This window comes from Indicator indicator, chromosome 4 (genome assembly GCF_027791375.1).
Source record: "Indicator indicator isolate 239-I01 chromosome 4, UM_Iind_1.1, whole genome shotgun sequence".
NCBI classification, from domain to species: Eukaryota; Metazoa; Chordata; class Aves; order Piciformes; family Indicatoridae; genus Indicator; species Indicator indicator.
Window position 1 is genome coordinate 6,127,584 of NC_072013.1, and position 12,883 is coordinate 6,140,466.

The 12,883-nt window shown below is 44.6% G+C and overlaps 1 protein-coding gene across 1 annotated transcript in view; it reads left to right on the forward strand.

The window, feature by feature from the left end:
- SMOC1 (SPARC related modular calcium binding 1) overlaps window positions 1–12,883 on the forward strand; it is a 93,642-nt gene that overhangs the window by 60,809 nt on the left and 19,950 nt on the right. Inside the window, exons 8-9 of the mRNA XM_054400217.1 lie at window positions 8,723–8,915; window positions 9,812–9,894. Coding sequence (XP_054256192.1) covers window positions 8,723–8,915; window positions 9,812–9,894 — 276 coding nt within the window. The remainder of the gene's footprint in view (window positions 1–8,722; window positions 8,916–9,811; window positions 9,895–12,883) is intronic.

The following is a 12,883-nucleotide window of genomic DNA, read 5'->3' on the forward strand; positions in this document are numbered from 1 at the left end:
AACAAATTGAATTCTTTCAGCCTTTTCTCATAGATCAAGTTTCCTAGACCTCTGCCTGTTTCTTTTGCTCTCTTCTGCACTCTTGCCAAACATTCCACCTCTCCTGGAAGTGCATTGCCCAGAGCTGGTCACCAGACCTTAGTATCTGTTTCTTATGTGAGGACCCTGTTACTACATGACCTAGTTTGTTGTTCTTGTTGTTTACAGTGTTGTAAAATTACTGATTTTTTTTTTTTTTTTTTGTGGTCTACCTAAGCTCTTGACTATTTTTAATGAGTTTCACTGTCTCAGCAGTGATTTCCTCTCCATGCACTGGATTTCTGCTTGCTGGTTGTTATGATTCATACTTGCAAGTTTGAATCACACTGATTTAAAACCGTTTATCGAGATGACTTTAAATTCTTTCCTGAATTTTAGTCTGCAAATTGGATGCTGTGTTCCACTAGCCAAATTGGTAGTTTAATTTGATACAAGACAGATCACATGATTCCTTTCAATGCTGAAGAACTGTTTCACAGAGAACTTTTTAAAGTCTTTTACTCTGAGAGCATGTTTTTCTTAACCTCCAGTGTTAGGTAACTATCTCATAGAAACTGAATGTAGTCTACAGGTTCCTTATTTGCTGATGAGAATGACATAGCTTACAATATACTCTAACAAACCAGAATTTAATCAGAGCCAGTCTAATGCATCCTGTATGACCTTGCAATTATTTGCAGTTCTTTTGCCAGGATGATGTACTGTAGCCATAATCAAAAGGTTTTGTTCCTTCTGCCATCCTTCAGCTAGTCTGGCTACAGGTCTAGGGGGGCTGGAATTGTGTGAATGACTGCTGAGGAGATCACAGAATTGTAGAATCAACCAGGTTGGAAGAGACCTCCAAGATCATCCAGTTCAACCTATCACCCAGCCCTAAGCAATCAACTAGGCCATGGCACTAAGTGCCTCATCCAGTCTCCTCTTGAACGTCTCCAGTGATGGTGACTCCACCACCTCCCTGGGCAGTCCATTCCAATGGGCAATCACTCTCTCTGTGAAGAACTTTCTCCTAACATCCAGCCTATACCTCCCCCAGCACAACTTGAGACTGTGTCCTCTTGTTCTGCTGCTGGTTGCCTGGGAAAAGAGACCAATCCCCTCCTGGCTACAACCTCCCTTCAGGTAGTTGTAGACAGCAATGAGGTCACCCCTGAGCCTCTTCTTCTCCAGGCTAAACAGTCCCAGCTCCCTCAGCCTCTCCTCATAGGGTTTGTGTTCCAGACCCCTCAGCAGCTTTGTTGCCCTTCTCTGGACACGTTCCAGTACCTCAACATCTCTCTTGAATTGAGGAGCCCAGAACTGGACACAGTAGTCATGGTGTGGCCTGACCAGTGCTGAGTACAGGGGAAGAATAACCTCCCTTGTCCTGTTGGCCACACTATTCCTGATACAGGCCAGGATGCCATTGGGTCTCCTGGCTGCCTGGGCACATTGCTGGCTCATGTTCAGCCTACTATTGACCAGCACCCCCAGGTACCAGATGGAATGGTAGGAAGAGTCTAAGCCCCGCAGGGACAGGTAGCTTTCAAGATGCTCAGGAGCTTTATTCCTTTGTGGTTTGGAAATCCTCTGGAGAAGATTTCTTTCCTAGCTGAGGATCACCCAGTGCCCATGGGTTCTGCAACATGAACACAAGTTATGCATCATAAAGTCCCCCTGCAAGTTCACTCTGATTTCTGGGACAGTGCCTCCTTCAGTCATTCCACCTTATTTCAGCCTAGAGGGTAGATGGTGAGTAGGCTTCTCATCACATAACACTGGCAGGAGTACAGTGCAGCTTTATCACCTTGATATGGCAGGGGAAATGGCAGGGGAAGGATGTGTTCCTGGATAGCTGAAATTAAATGAGCCACTTGTAACAATGCATTCTTCTTAAATTATAGGCCACCTGTTAAACCTTTGCATTGTAGTTGTTTATCACTGGAATGTGTAGAAATCTCTACTTCCTCTGTAGCCTGTGCCTTGAGAAATGAAACTGAGTACCGAGGTAAAGCAAGAACCACTCAAATGGTAGAGTGTGGGAACACCTGCAGTGTTTGTTCTTCTCTTCACATTTACATTAGCCAGAATACCCTGGAAGGACCACAGTCCCAGACAGAGCAGGGAGGAGCTGGTAGCAGTATTGATGGCTGACAGAGGTGCAGAGAGATTTATGCTGTCCCCACGAGCCATATTTGCTCAGCTGTTATTGTGCTCCTAGTAAACACAGAAGGGGTTGTTTCTGTCCCTCCACTCACAGCCCTGCTCTGGGACAGGCAGCTAGTGCCTATTCACCACATTGCTTTGCTAGTCCTGCAAGCCCTTGTGCATGTGAGTACCCAAAGGCTTTTCAAACTGTTTCTCCCCTCCAAGGTGGAAAGGCTGCAGATTTGGACTGCTGATAGAACCTGGGCAAACTTTCCTTATGGAATGGGGTTGTGCTTTCTGCTACAGTTTTTGTAAGCTCTGTACTGGGATGAGGCATCTGTTCTCTAAGGGTCTTATTCATGTTAGAGCTCCCTTATGCAGTGTAAAAACGCCTTTAAGCTGGTGTGCATGCTATGATAAAATAACCAGTTTAAGGCTGTCCTTCACTGCCAGACTAAATAAAAATGAAAAATCACTCTCTAGAAAGCAGGCAAACAATTTCTCTGACAAGAGGAAAGCTGAGGCACAAAGAGACTTAGTCCTCACATTTGGATTGGCACAGGATGTCAATAGGAGCTTGGCACTAGATATCCATACTGTTGTCTTTTGTTCTGTGCTGCACTAGTTCTTACAGAGGCAAAAGCTGGGAGTGGAACAAAAAAAATTGGCAGAGGCATGTGTTTGATTTTTATGAGATGGTGTTTTGAAGACATACTAGTCTTGCATCACTAACAATTGGGATTGGTCAAGAATCCTTCAGTAAAAGACCTTTTCCTCCCCTTCTAATGAATGCTTGTTCATTAAAACTGAAGAAATGAGAGAGGGAAAGAAAAGCAAATCTGCCCTGTCTGGCATAGCCTGTAGCTCTGGGGTTAGTCTATTCACACATATTCATTGGGGCTGAGTAGGAACACAGAGGAAGGTTAGACCCTCTCTTTTGCCTGGTTTGGAAGAAGAATTCCTGTCTCTCAAGGGTGCAGGGATCCCTCTGTGGTGGTCGATTATGGTGTCGCTTTTCCCCTCTTAAGAAAAAAGAGTGCAGAAGAGTGTTGTTCAAAAAAATAATCTGCTGTGCTTAGATGGCAGAGCTTCTTTATGTCCCAGCCTAATCATCCACAGCATTATTGCAGCCCTTGTGAGTGATGGCTGGTCCTTTGGCTCTGATAGTAATGAGAGGTGTTGTGTCAGGAGAGAGCAGCTGGGAGAGGCTGCCTTGTCCCCAGAGCTGCACATTGCATCTTGCCCTGCAAGCTGAGCATGAGAAGTGTTAAGCACACGCTTTTGGTTAGATGCTGCTAGATATCCTCTCTTCTCAGCTTTGTAAGGTAAACAAACATCCCATCTTTTTAATAACCGTCTAGTTTATCAGATACTTAGATGAGTCCCTTTCCTCATCCATCATTTTTATTCTTCTTTTGCAGGCACTTAGACGTCTGCCTGAATGTGTGTACTTAAGGGACCAGGAATGAGAGACCTTTTTATGAATCTGACCATGTATTGCTCAGAAGGCCATTACTAGGGGGAAATTGTTGCATAAATAATGTTCAACTGCAGATGTCCAAGCCCTGTTTTTCTGCAATAGCTTATGGCTTCAGAGACACCACTTTAAAGACATGTTTGGAGGAGTGAAAAGTAAGAGGGAACAAACAGAATTTTAGACCTGAGAAGTTAAGGTAAAATGCATCTCTCTATCAGTGATTCTCTCCTTTGTGTGCACATGCATTCCCTATCTTCTTGTTGTCTTTCATCTTCTTGTAGTCCAGATTTGCTGTCTTCCAAGGGTTTCCCTCCCCAGCAACAGCCAGTGGACAAGTGTTACTCAGCTGCTTAGCTGATGGTTGTCTTAAGTCAAAACAGAGATGGCAGAAAACAGGGCAATACAACATGGCCTTGAAAAAAAAAGTGTATAATGTTATTGCTGGTTCTAGGAAGGCTGTTTGTGTCTCACTGACTTGCTGTCTTAAATGTTCTTCTCTGCTTAAATGGAAAGAAAGAAAACCTGTTCCGTCTTTCTGTGCCTGCAACCCCTATTAACTTCAACAGGGAACAGGCTTTATAAGTACCCTGCACATCTAATAAATACATGCTTCTTGCTAGGATGACAGCTTAATTTCATAGCTGGCATTAAAACTTCTAGCTTGGCCATAGGCTTTCACTGTCCTCCATAAACCTGGCCTTGGCAACAACAGCAGAGTTTCCAGTAAGCGGTCTGACTGGAACAGGCTGACTTCAGTGTCCTGGAGCTGGGCTAGCATTTGATGGTCCCTTCATTACCTACAAGACCATCTTTCAGGGTGACAGTGTATGCAGTTCATGCCAAGTCCCATGCTAGGGAAGCTGATGGCATGGATTTTCCAGCTGATTTTGCTGGCTTTTGAAATACACCCCAACTGTTGGTATTCATATTTATTTTTTGAAGAAATTAAGTGCTGTTAGAGTGGTAGCCTGGAGGAACGACCCTCTCCAGGGGCTAGTGCTAGCTAATACTTTTCCTCTGCTTAGTAGACATATGTCACTGGAGGAACTTTGAACAGGGCTTTTGTCAGAGCATCCACTTAGTGTCAAAGATTTGCTATTTTGATGCCCTCTAGTTTGGGGAAGGTATGGTGGAACTGAAAAGGGTTCAGAGAAAGAACTAGGTCAGCTGGGATTCTTCCTCGTGTTAAAGATACAAAGTAGGAATCTGTCAAGCAATGAGGCAGGGAGGGAGACTGCAAACTGTTCACTGTTTCATCCTCAGAAAAACTAGGGTCAGCAAACTAGCTGGGAGTCAGGTTTAGATCAAGTCAAAGGATGTGCTGTGTTCTACTTGCATGAAGTCAAGCCACAGAACTAGCTGCAGAGTGTCATAGTAAATAAAAGTTTGTGAGGGGAGACATGGCAAACTGGCTGCTCACTAAATACAAACTCTGTACCCATCCGCAAGTTTCTGATCCACAACTGATTGAGAGATGAAACCCGTAGGGGAAAGAAGCATTTCCTTGTGGTGTTCCTCTGTTCTCTAAGATTCTGCTTTTGGCCACAGCTAGAGGTGAAACACACAGGCTGGGCCTTTGGTTTGTCCCACTATGTCTCTTTATATATTCTTCAGGATGTAATGGAATAGATGAGGCTTTCATAGTGGCTATTTCTAGATGTATGCTAGAAATGAGAAAAATCTGATCCCTGCTATTTCACTTGTAGTGCTGTCCTTGCCATCCGCAGAGCCACTGAACGCGGATGACGATGGCAGATTTTGCATCATTACACCTGTTCGATGTCAGCTCAAACCCTGTGAGCTGTGCTTTGCTCAGCCTTCCGACACCCTTCCAACAGGAGTGACTACCAATTAGTTCTATGTTCTGGTGGTAAATACTGTGACTGTTCAGTTCCCACAGATTTCTGTTATTATTTGCAGAGAATATTTTGTGGCATAGGACAAAGGTGTGTGTGAGTTTATTCTGTTTATTCTGTGTGATTTGAACACCGAACTACAAGTGTCTGTAAAATAAGGTACATGCTTGTGATGGCTTTAAGGCTGTGCCTTTAATTTCTTCTAACAGAGTTTGAGCAGAAAAGTGAAAGAATGTAAATAAATCACAATTGGGTGTAAGAAAGAGAAATAATGGTTATTCTAAACACTTCCATTGGAGAGAGAGAAATGTTTAAGAGTCAGTACTCAAAACAAAGTACAGGCAGCCTCCCTGTCTGTCTGTCTGTCTGGTGTTTCTCTGCTGGGCAGTCTGCGTTTCTCTTCTGGCCTTTTGCTTTTCGAAGATACACACCTGCATACTGACCTTGAAAAGCTAAGTTTAACAACTTCTCTGCTTCTTGGCTTTCTTCCTTCTGCCAGGGGGGTCTAGGGAAGGCAGGGGAAGAGGCAAGGCCCCTCCGGGGCCAGGGAGCTATGTTGTGTTTTTCTGTTAATTATGCATATTTGTAAATGTTATGAATAGTGTATATTTGTACATATTAATTGCATTTCATTATAGATTGCAGTTTTGCTTGTAAAATACAGCTTCATTTGCTTCTGAACTGAGCTAGTCTGGAGTTGTTATTGTGGGAGGAGAATTTCAGCCCACCACACTACAACAATGCTGAAAGACGTTTATTATTTTTTCCATTTTCCTTGGTTTGAATAATAGTGGCACTTTTTTATTTTCTTTTTTTTTTTGTGTGTGTGTGTGTGTGTGCTTACACACACACCTCCCACGCTTTATTTTTTTCTTCAGAGTACTTTTTAGTGCTAGTTTTGCAAGACTCGCAGGACTTCAGAGATCTTGGTTTGACTTCGTGCACTCGGAAAGCTTTGGAGATTTAGATAGAAAAATTCCTGGAATGTGGTTCTCTTCATCAGAAGTGTTTTGTTCTGGTTTTGTTTTTTCTTTTCCTTTTGCTTATTATATAAAATGATGATAGGGGATTCTGCCCCTGTTTTTGCTTCCCCGTGCTGCATGAATGATCCTCTTCACCTGCGGGCCAAGGTGTGAATTGCTGTCAGCAGAGCAATTCAAAGCTATGGCCTCTAGTGATGTAAGTGGCCTGTTAAGGAGCCTGCTGGCCTCTCAGTCAATGGCTTCTCTGTCCACGTACAGCTTGGGAACAGCCACAGGGCCTTTTTTTGTGATGTGAAATCTGTCAGCAAAGTGAAGTCAGCTTAAATATCAGCTGAGGCTTGAGTTCTCTTTCATTTTTTGTTGATTTTATCCCCTCCTGCTCCTTCCTGATCAAGTTTCTCTCTGCTTGAGTCAGACTTGCCAACACTTAGAAGTTTTTATTCTGTTTCGGTTGTGTGGATCTGTGTGTGGTAAAGCTCAGGTGCCCTTCACATTCCCAGCCTCAACAGTGATCTGAAATGGAGGAGAGTGAGACTATTCTGAATCTCTGGGACTCTTTAACTACTATAGTTCAATTAGAAACCAGGAACCAGTGCTTCTGGTACCCAAAACATTCTGTACTCAGATGAAGCTGTGCAGACCAGTTGGAGTGTTTTGTGTTGTACCTGCTGGTACCAGGCTGAGGAATTCTGGTTGCACTTTGCACCACAATTTGTCACCAATATAAGATGTGGGGTACAGAAGACAGGCAGGCAAAATACATAGAGTGAGCATGTGTTAGTCGTGTGCTGAGCCTCTCCCAGGGGCAGGATGCTGAGGTCATGTCGTGTCTGCTGGCTGAACATGCAAACATCTGCAGGTCTGGGATGAACCTATGGTGTCATTGCCTGTCAGTGTTGAAGCATTTTTTGTATCAAAAGCTTTAGACAATTCTTGGCTGTGGCAAGGAATTTCAGATAATGTGGCTGGTTTATAAAAGAGAAGAAAAAACCATGATCTGTGAGGGAGTGGAAAACTGGGGAAGGAGAGAGCAACTGTTTCTGTTTTCTGTCACTCTCCTATGAGTTATATTGTTGCCTTTTTTTACCCTAGACTTAGACATGTTTTAAATCCTCTGATCAGCTGCCTTGACTGCTTTCTGTCCTATATGCATGTGTTTTTGTCTGTCTGTGATACCTTCAGTGTTTTCCAAAGTTGAGATAGTTTTCCTACTCCTCAAAGAGCCATAATGTTTGAAGACCAGCAGTTGAGGACTTCTGGCTGTTGAGCCAAACAAGTCTTAATGTCTGTGTGTATCTTCCCCTTTTGATGGCTGGTCCATGTAATAAGCAGAACCTCTCTGGCACCTCTGTACATCCATCATTCCTCTGCAGGCAGTGACTGAAGAGGCAGTGTTAGGGTCAAAAGTATCAGGCTAGCTGCAATAGCCACTTCTGGACTTCCTGTTCTTCAGTGCGTGCCATCTGTGTACTCTGTTCTCTGCTTGATGTTATCTTTGGAAATGACCATTTCTGTGTAATAAGCTATTAAGGGACAGAGTTTTGCCTACCCCTTGGTAGGAAGCCATGTTGGGTGCCCACTGTTTTCCAGATGAGGCCAAGGCTGGAGTGTGCTGGAGAGATGATGGCAGTGTGGGTCGAATGGGATATCCCTTTCTGTTCCCTGCAGCAGTGTGTGCAGGCGCTCTCTGCACTAGATAATGCAGTGTTAAAATAGCTTTCTGTACCTCTTGGAATCATGTTGGAGAGATGCTAGTGAGTGAGAAGAGTATGTTGCAGTCTGGAGAAAGAGATGGTTAGGCAGTGCAGGGTGTTTGCCTCCTTTCTTTAACTGGAAAATAGAATTTACAATTTAGGGTCTCTCAGGATGCAAAAATGTCACCTGGGAAGTGTTTACCCCATGGCTGCAGTTGTTTGTTTTGCTTATTGTTATTTAGTAGCTCTGTTCCAAGACCCATGTGAATGGGAACAGGTTTTCCTGCTGTTCCTGGCTTGCTGTGCACTTGGCAGTCAGTATCTGGAATCCATAATCTTCTTGTGTCACAGCTAAATGCAGAAAAAAGCTTTCAACCCGGAAGTCCACAGGTTCCTAGGGATGTAGACGTGCTTGTGTTTGCTGAGAAGGAAACAGACACAAAGCTCTGCTGATGTGAAGGATGCCCATATTCTGCTGAGGTGAGGAAGGTGATGTTGATTTGACTTCTTTTCTCTGTTCTCTCCAACCTCCATCCCGTCTTCCAGAGAAAGTTCACTCCTGTGACCAGGAAAGGCAGAGCGCCCTGGAGGAGGCCAGACAGAACCCCCGCGAGGGTATCGTCATTCCCGAGTGTGCTCCTGGAGGGCTCTACAAACCAGTGCAATGCCACCAGTCAACTGGGTACTGCTGGTGTGTCCTGGTGGACACAGGACGCCCCTTGCCTGGTACTTCCACTCGGTAAGATGCCTGCATGGAGAAGATGTGGTATGAAAAATACTGTTGCTGTATCAGATAAGTTCCTATTTCTAGAGCAATTTGCTTTGTACTACCTTCCTTAGAGCTTAGCAATGCCCTTTGTGATGTTTGCTATTGAATGTGACTGTGCAGCTCCCTCTTTGTAGGAGTTGGTGCATAGTAACTACTGCCCTTAGTTGCCTCTGTGTTAAGCATCCATGCCAAACAGCCACCTTCTTTTTCTCTCAGGATTACAGCTTTTGCATGGTAGCAGAAATTAGAGCTTTGCTCAAGAGGACAAGTCAAGGGCATGAGCAGTGAAAAGACAAGTGGCTTTGTTGTATTATCTTCTGCTTTTTATTTCCATGCTGTGGCCACATGGACCTTGACCAGTACAGATTTAGAAGGCTGATTGGTTGTGTGTTGATAGACTTGTATGCCAGTGATAGATTTTGCTTTAAGTTACTCTGTATCTTAAAACTGTCTGGGAAATCTTTTCTCCCTTCAGGTTTGAAAACAAATTGTGGGTCTGGCATGTTATAAAAACAGGCCAGTAGGAATCAGAACCTCTACTCTGCTAGATAGTGATTCTGCAGAGCATGGACAGGTTTGAAAATAAACTCAGCCTGTGCCCAGTAGAATTGGAAGAGGGCCTTGTGCTCTTTGTGGGTTTGGACTGGTAGCTGGTAAGGCGCTCCAGAGGGTGCTCTCAGTTCTCTCTCCACTTCTGCTGCTGTTGTTGACTGTCCATAAGCAGACAGATGCTTGAGAGTATTATTTCTTCTACAGGTTTATTGGTTTTCCCTGCAGTAAGCAGATAAGACACAATCCCTTAGCAACCATCTGATGACACTAAAGGTATATCACATAGTTTAGCATCTGCTATTCTCCTTTTTCAGCTATGAGACCCCAGTGTGTGAAAGCGATGCCAGATCGAAGAGCACAGAGATTGATGATCCATTCAAGGACAGAGAGCTTCCAGGTCAGAGAGGAACAAGATCCTGTCTCTGCCTTCTTCTCTTGTCTCACCTTGGGACTCTTAAGAGGCCAAGAATATTACTGAGGAGATGGGGGATTTCCCTTACTGTGCATGTTTTACCATAGCTTTTATTCTATATTATTTTGGCTCACCTCCAGTTTCAGCAGTAACTGGAAAAGGCTGGGAGTATCCTGGGGCCAGTTTATAGCCTGTCTGCCCTTTGAAAACATGTCTGGGATGAGAATTTTCAGAAAAGAAACATGGGTGCTTGGAAGTCCTCTGGGGGGAGAAAGCTGTTCTTAAAAGCCTGGCCAGGACAGGGCCTTTTCCATTTAACAGGGGTTTTCAGCAACTAGGTGCTCCCTGAGCAATGAAAGAGGATACAGCTGTCCATTGTCAATGGACCAGCTGGCTCCCTGACACTGCAAGGACCAGGCAGGGCAGAGTTCCTGGCGCACTAAGGTATCCCTCATTTTCTACCTGGGACCCACTTTATGTCCCATTGCTGCTTGTTTTTATGTTCTTATTTTCCTTCTTAACAGTAACAAGTGACATAATTTACTGTTTGCCTACCTGCCTTCTGCTAGGAAGATGTGCTGGGCATAGACGTCTGTGCAGCTCTCGAAAAGGTGCTCTGGTTCTTCCTTCTCATTGCCTTTCCAAGGAGTAGAGTGAGGGGCCCTTGCTGACAGGTCAGCCATTGCTCTCCTAGGTGAGGAATCTACAAGGGGTCCTTCTCCACCATGAGGGAGTGGTAGAGACCAAGAACTCTGCAAAAAGAGCTGATAGCTCTAGGCCTACTTCATCTTCTCATGGCCCTTTCTAGGGCTAGCATAAAGTGAGTTTTCCCTGAGCAGATTAGCAAAGCAAATGAGATTTGTTTGAGGTTTGCCTTCTGTGTCTCCTAATTCTTCTGCTGGCTTCTGACCTTGGGCACCATAGCTTTCTGCTTAGCAACCCTGCCTTCAGCTGGGCTGCTAAAGCAGCTCCTCATTTTCACAAGCCAAGTAGAAATTTTCTGTCTGCCTCCCTCTCACATTCAAATGAAAATGGCCAATTGGTTCAAGTGTTACTTCAGGGGGTAGAGGGAGGGAAACCAGCTAAATGATTGCATTGTTTCATTTCCTTAGGAAATCATGCTAAAATAGACTAACCTTACATCTTTTCTTCTCCATCCCCTTCTCTCCTTGCTTTACTGCCTCTCCCTGCACTTTTCTTCTGCATTTCCAGAACTCCTCTGTAAAAACTCTTTGCTTGCAGCCTTTTTGAGAACTCTCTGATCTCTCAGGAAGACAGAATGGTTTTGTTTGCCTTCTCCCTCCCCTTGTGACAAGGGGATAGGAAGTGCTTGATGCAGAAGAGGACACATGATGCTCTGTAGCTTAGTGGTCTGATCCCAGCATCAGACTCCAGGCAAGTTCCCCTCTTAGCTCAAACCACCTTCCTGTGTCTGAATAAACTTTCAGCTCTGTGCTTAGCCGCATTGGCTGGCGTGATGGTTCTTGCTAGGAAAAATACCCTCATCTGTGGAGAGACTAGGAGATGGAGAACTTGATCCTGGTTTGTCTGCCTGAGATGCTGTGCTGTATGCTCTTTTGATGCAGACTTGGGGTCTATTTCATTAGCTGCCCTTTGTATGTAGAAATTCACTGGTGAGCCAGAACTGCAGAGAGTAAGAAAGGATATTTCTTTACTCTTTTTTTTCTACTCTTATTTCTTAGGAGAAATTAATTTTAAGCAAAGCCCCTAGTTCAATTTGAGACTGATCATTCCATTTGCACTCAGTTCTGTAAGGGAGACCCCAAGCCTAATTCTTCTTCTAGAAGTCTGCCCATTCTTCAGACTCTTGGCACTGCAGGCAGTGTGTTCCTTGGCCTGCCTGAAGACACTCTGCAGAGGCCAAAGTAGGGGAGACCCAAGTTCAGATCCTTGCACACCTACGTGTAGCCTCTTCACAGACTGTCACAACTGTGGCCAAAAGAATGAAAGAAGGAGGGAAAGTGTTGCTTGCACATAGCAAATGGCAAGCTGCTAATTCCTGCAGACGGTGAGATGCTGAGGCCCCAGGGAGATGACTTCTAGCGAATGGTTTTTCAGCCTTCTCATTACTGCAACAAAAAGCTCCTTTAAGTGAGTGGTCTACTCTGGCTGCCATAGCAGCTTACCCATTACAATGCTGACATTTTCTGGACCATGTGCCAAACAAGTGCTGAGGGGTGTGTGTGTGTGTAATGCACATAGCATGGAGACAGGCGAGGGACTGTTGGTTAACTATTACCAACAGAGCTTGTAAAGCTGCAAAGGAGGGAGTTTTGTCAGGTCAGTTTGCAAGCTGCTTTTGGCTGTCTAGGGATCACATTAAGTTTTGGGTGCTCTGTTTGGGGTACACGTGCTTCTCTGCTTGTCTGAGAAAAGCAGAAAGTGTTGACGCTGCTATGTGCTGCTGGGGAGGCTGTTTTCTGATGTCTGCTGCCTTAGTCGGCTGACTGCCTCCTAAGTGCAAGGTGATTTGGGGAAAGAGAAGAGGTGGGGAATATGGTGATGGCTCCTCTATCACGTCAGAAGACAATGGGATGGGAGGTGATGGGGTTTGGAGGTGGTGGCTTGAAGTTCAGTGTGCTCTTTCTTTGGTAGGTTAGAGCAATTGTTCCAGTGTTGACATGGTAATAAATGAAGCATGCTTTTGCTCCTTTAAGAAGCAAGGGAACAGCATAGATTCTCTCAAAGTTGAGGAGATGGAGAATTTCCTCACAGCTGTATCATAACAGGCTGGCACTGTTAAGAGCGGGAGACTTGACAGTCTGTGGTTGTGATGGTGGGGAACTAAATGGCCTCAGTACTAAGTAATGGAAAAGGTTACCAAGCTTGTCTTCAGTCCTCTTTGTCCTGCTGAAGTCAGCAGTGACTGGGGGTGATTACCACGTGTTGACTTAGACTGATGTATCTCCCATGCAGTGTGGTCATGCAAAGAGCTGAATTATTGTGGTAGCTG